General features: G+C 32.3%; 1 protein-coding gene across 1 annotated transcript; it reads right to left on the bottom strand.

The window, feature by feature from the left end:
* Positions 1–1,444: 1,444 nt before the first annotated feature.
* LOC120359385 lies at positions 1,445–3,115 on the bottom strand. Its single transcript, XM_039456686.1, has 2 exons — positions 1,948–3,115; positions 1,445–1,573 (listed from the first exon to the last, which is right to left on the bottom strand). Exon 1 carries the CDS (start codon positions 3,081–3,083, stop codon positions 1,950–1,952), a length of 1,134 nt encoding a protein of 377 aa, XP_039312620.1. The 5' UTR covers positions 3,084–3,115; the 3' UTR covers positions 1,445–1,573; positions 1,948–1,949.
* Positions 3,116–6,015: the final 2,900 nt, after the last annotated feature.

Raw genomic sequence — 6,015 nt, 5'->3', positions numbered from 1 at the left:
TGGTTTTTACTACAAAATAACGCTTGTTTAATGCTGTTTAACATAATACAGGTAAAATATTGCATAGAAAAAGTTTCATTAAAATGCGCGGTGAAGAACGGAATATATTGGTTTTTATTTTTTTTTTGCTGATTAACAATTGTTCAATGCTTTTAACGTAATATAAGTGAAATAATGTACATAGAACTTTTTATTTGAAATGCGCGTTAAAAAACGCAATATTTTGATTTTTTCTGCTGAACAACGCTTGTTTAATGCTTTTTAACATAATACAAGTGGAATTTTGCATAAGGACCGCTTCGTTAAAAATGCGCTTTAAAAAACGCAATATATTGGTTTTTACTGCAGTACAACGCTTTTCAATGCTTTTTCATGAAATAGAAATAAAATTTGCATAGAGAACGTTCCATTTGAAATGCGCGTTAAAGAAGACAATATTTTGATTTATATTGCTGATCATTGCTTGTTCAATTCTTATTAACGTAATACACTGAGGTATCATATAGAGAATGTTTTCTTTGAAAAGTACATTGTATAACGCAATATTTTTGATTTTAGTGCCGATCAAGCTTTGTTCAATGCTTATTAACGTAATATATCGCACCGAGAACGTTTTATTTGAAATGCACGCTAAAAAATGTATTGGTTTTTTTTTTACGTTGATCAACGCTCGTTCAATGCTTTTTTTTTTTTATGTAATACAAGTGAAATATCGCAGTGATTACGTTTTATCTAGAAAAAAGCGGTAAGAAACGAATTATTTTAGTTTTCATTGCAGTTCAAAGTTGGTTCAATGTTTAATAACGTAATACACGTGACGTATTGCATAGAGAACGTTTAAATTGAAATGCGCGTTAAAGAAAGCAATATTTTGGTTTTTACTGCAGAGCAACGCTTGTTCAATGCTAATTAACGTAATACACGTGAGATATGGCATATAGAACGTTCAATTTGAAATGCGCGTTGGATAACGCAATGGTTTCACTGCAGATTACTTACACTTGTTCAACGCATTTTAACATGACACAAGTGAAATGTTGCATAGAGAACGTTTCATTTTAATGCGCGTTAAAAAACGCAATATTTTCTTTTTTACTGCAGATTAAAGCTTGTTGAATGCTTTTTAATATAATACACGTGAAATATTGCATTGAGAATGGAACATTTAAAATGCGCGTTAAAGCACGCAATAAAATTGTTTTTACTTATGATCAACACATTTTCAATGCTTTTTTCATGTAATAGAAATAAAATATTGTATAGAGCACCTCTCATTTTAAATGCGTGTTTAAAAAGACAAAATTTTGGTTTTTAATGCTGATCAACGCTAGTTTAAGGGGTAACACCACTGTAGACGGCCCAAATAAAGCGTTTTTTTGTGAATTTTTTTTGCATGGAAGGAAAAGTAAGAAGAAAATAATATTTAAGGATGTTATTAAACATGTTTTTAAGTGTTTGTAAAAATTTTTTTATTAAAAAATATTAAAAAATGGCGACGCTATAGCCACTGTCGTGAGACGTGTTTATTTTTTAGGGGTTTGCGGCACGCAGCAGAACCATCGTAGAGATTTATCTGGAACAAAACAAAAAATTTTTTCTTAATCTACATGAGTATAGCTAGAGAAACACGTACGGAATTTGAGAAATATTTATTTTTGAGTAATTGGCACGCATTTAAAAAAAAATTTCAATTTTTGACGGAAAAAACGGTCACATATTTGTCAATAAATAATGTTCTAATCAACTTATCGAAAATTCCGTACGTGTTTCTCTTCGAAATGTTATTTTAAAGAAGTGGTTAAAATTTGGAGTGGAAAGAATGAAAATTGTTTGAGTTATGCTGCGTGCCGTTTTAAAAAACCATGTTTTGAGAAAAACGCGTTTAAAGCTTAGAGACGTGTTTTAGACGGGACAAAATGAAAAATGTGACTGTTTGAAATTTTTTACCATTAGTCTGCTATCCCAGGACCGTAAAGCATCCCTTCTTTGCTCAAGTATTGTTCCTCATTTTCTTTCCGCGACGATTTTGTGCTGGTGCGTGCCTTCTTTGCTGCATCTGTCAAAGCCCGCTCGGAGTGCTCGATCCTTGTCGCATTGGCTTCAAGGCAAAAATTGTATGCTTGGTAGCCGATATCCATCTCCAAAACTTGCATAATTCGTAAAATGTTAGTCAAACCGTCATTGAAGGTGCACACAGCAATATCAGTTGCTGCACATAATACTTTTTTGCCGCTTGAGTAAGATTTTGGCGCCAAGTTCCATACAGCAGCATTGAAACTTTCGTTGCTATTTTGAGTGTAGCCTCCCAAGCAACGATTTAGCAAATCATCACGGCTCAGCTCCTCGTAAATAGGTTTGATAGCTTCAAAAATTTCCTTCGGTAGTGGCGGCTTATGATGGTAAGTAGCCAAGGAATTTGCTGCTTGTGCCTTTTTCCAGTCGCACCAAGACTCCGAGCACTTCTCGTGTTGCGGATTTTCATCGGTTGACATTTTATGAAATAAGGTTGCCCAAATATCATTTTTCATATTTTTCACGGAGTTTGGATTCCGCCGTATCGCTAAACCATAATATATTGTAAGCTCGTCAATTAATTTAGCAGTTAATTTACCTTTTCCTCCGAGGCCTTTTACATTTTTTTTTAAATTTCGCAAACGAGTGCCCATTCTCTTTTGCACGTGATCAATGCACTCTTTCTTTTTCACTTCAAAATTTTCGTATGGATGTTTCTCCAGTATACCCTTGAAGGTTTTGCTATCACCGTCGCCGACATAGTTTGCATATTTCATGCCATGTAAAGTTTCGGAACGTTGAAACATTTCGACGACGGCGTCTACCTCCATCTTACCAGACGAACCTTCATGATTTGCTTGACATTCATCAACGTGTGTTTTGAGCCATTCTTCATACTCAACTGTTTCTAATTTACTCTTCCAATGCTCGCAAGATTTGCAATATTTGGACTTCACCTCAACGTCGACGATTTTGCCAGTGAACCATCCAATCAATGACGTGATTCCGAAAAGCGACGAATATCCACGTTTCCTACTACTAGAGTAGTTAGAAATCAGAAGGTAAGTCATTAGGCTGTACCCTTCGAGCAGGTATCGATGTGCCGTAGGTAGTCGTTTTGGAGCAGCCCGACACGCTTAAGAAAGAGCGCGAAATTTCACACAAAAAATTTTGTAACAGACATAAGACTTTTTTTAACTCATTCTAGAAGGTTCAAAGTATTTTTTAAAGCAATAAAAAAAAAATCGATTTTTCAAAAATTCTACAGTGGTGTTACCCCTTAACGCTTATTGACGTAATAAACGTGAGATATCGAGTAGAGAACGTTTCATTTAAAATGCGCGTTAGAGAACGCAATATTTTGGTTTTTATTGCTGATAAACGCTTGTTTAATTCTTATTAACGTAATAGACGAGAGGTACCGTATAGAGAACGTTTACTTTGAAATGCGCTTTGAATAACGCAATATTTAGGTTTTTACAGCCGATCTACCCTTGTTCAATGCTTATTAACGCATTACACGTGAGATATCACATAGAGAACGTTTCATTTGAAATGCGCGTTAAAGAACGCATATTTATGGTTTTTTACAGCAGATCAACGCTTTTTCAATGTTTTTCAAAATAATACAAGTAAAATATCGCATAGAAAACTTTTAATTTAAAATGCGTTTTGAATAACGCAATATATTGGTTTTTAATGCAGTTTAACGTTTGTTCAATGCAATTTATCATAATACAAGTGAAATATTGCATAGAGAACGTTTTATTTCAAATATGCGTACAAAAACGCAATACTTTGGTTGTTCTTGCAGATTAACGCTTGTTCAATGCTTTTTTTTATGTAATACAAGTGAAGTATCGCATTGATAACGTTTCATCTGAAAAACGCGGTAAAAAACGAATTATTTTGGTTTTTATTGCAGTTCAAGGTTGGTTCAATGTATACTAACGTAATACACGTGACGTAACGCATAGAGAACGTTTAATTTTAAATGCGCGTTAAATAACGCAATAATTTGGTTTTTACTGATGATCAACGCTTGTTAAATGTTTGTTAACGTAATAAACGTGAGTTATCGCATAGATAATATTTCATTTGAACTGCGCTTTGAAGAGCAACAATAGTTTTGTTTTTACGGCAGTTTAACACTTGTACAATGCTTTTTTTTTTTTAACATAATGGTGAAATATTGCATACAGAACGTTTAATTTAAATGCGCATTAAAGAACGCAATATTTTGGTTTTTACTGCAGAGGAACGTTAGTTCAATGATAATTAACGTAATACACGTGACATTTGGCATAGAGAACATTAAATTTGAAATGCGCGTTGGATAACGCAATGTTTTGGTTTTTACTGCAGGTTAACGCTTGTTCAACGCATTTTAATGATACAAGTAAAATATTGCATAGAGAACGTTTCATTTTAAATGTGGGTTAAAGAACGCAATGTTCTCTTTCTTTTTACTGCAGATTAACACTTGTTCAATGCTTTTTAACATAATACACGTGAAATATTGCATAAAGAACGGTTCATTTAAAATGTGCGTTACAGTACGCAATATAATTGTTCTTAGTTCCGATCAATACTTTTTCAATGTCTTCTTCATGTAATACAAATGAAATATCGCATTGAGAACGTTTCATTAAAAATATGCGTTAAAAAAAAACAAAATTTTGGTTTTTACTGCTGATCAAAAGTTGTATAATTTTTATTACCGTAATACACGTGAGGTATCGCATAGAGAACGTCACCTTTAACATGCGTGTTATATAACGCAATATTTTGGTTTTTACTGCAAATTAACGTTTGTTCAATGCTTTTTAACATAATACAAGTAAAATACCGCATAGAGAATATTTTTTTTTTTTTTTTTTTGCTGGTCAACAATTGTTCAATGTTTTTAACGTAATACAAGTGAAATATTGCATAGAAAACATTTTCTTTGAAATGCGCGTTGAAAAAACGCAATGTTTTGGATTTTACTGCAGAATAACACTTGTTTAATGCTCTTTTTTTTTTTCACGTAATACAAATCAAATATCGTATAGAGAATGTTGAATTAATTTGCCCGTTAAAGAAAACAAGATTTTGGTTTTTACTGTTGATTAACGATTGTTCAGTGCTTATTAACGTAATACATGTGAGATATCGCACAGAGAACGGTTAACTTGCATTGCGTGTTAAATAACGAAATGTTTATGGTTTTTTTTTACTGCTGATTAACGCTTTTTCAACGCTTTTTAACATAATACAAGTGAAATATCGCATAGAGAACGTTTAATTTAAATGCGCGTTATGAAACGATATATTTTGGTTTTTACTGCAGATCAACATGTGTTTAATGTTTTTTAACATAATACAAGTGAAAGATTGCATAGAAAACGTTTTATTTTTAATGAATGATAAAAAATGCAATATTTTGGTTTTTACTGCAGGTCAACGCATATTGAATGCTTTTTAACATAATACAAGTAAAATATCGCATAGAGAACTTTTAATTTAAAATGCGCGTTAAAAAACGCAATATTTTGGTTTTAACTGCAGACCAACGCTTGTTCTATGCTTTTTAACATAATACAAATGAAATATTGCATTGAAAATGTTATATTTCAAATGCTTGATAAAAAACGTAATGTTTTGGTTTCACTGCAGATTAGCACTTGTTCAACGCATTTTAACATGATACAAGTGAAATATGGCATAGAGAACATTTCATTTTAAATGCGCGTTAAAAACCGCAATATTTTCTTTTTTACTGCAGATTAAAGCTTGTTTAATGCTTTTTAACATAATAAACGTGAAATATTGCATTGAGAATGGTTCATTTAAAATGCGCATTAAAGCCCGCAATATAATTGTTTTTACTTATGATAAACACTTTTTTTTTTCAATGCTTTTTCATGTAATACAAATGAAATATCGCATAGAGAACGTTTAATTTAAATGCGCGTTAAGGAACAAAATATTTTGGTTTTTTGCTGCAGATTAACGCTTGTT

Source organism: Solenopsis invicta, chromosome 13 (assembly GCF_016802725.1).
Source record: "Solenopsis invicta isolate M01_SB chromosome 13, UNIL_Sinv_3.0, whole genome shotgun sequence".
In the NCBI taxonomy this organism is placed as follows: Eukaryota; Metazoa; Arthropoda; class Insecta; order Hymenoptera; family Formicidae; genus Solenopsis; species Solenopsis invicta.
The sequence above is the reverse complement of the archived record's forward strand: the minus strand, read 5'-3'. Positions and strand labels throughout refer to the sequence as shown.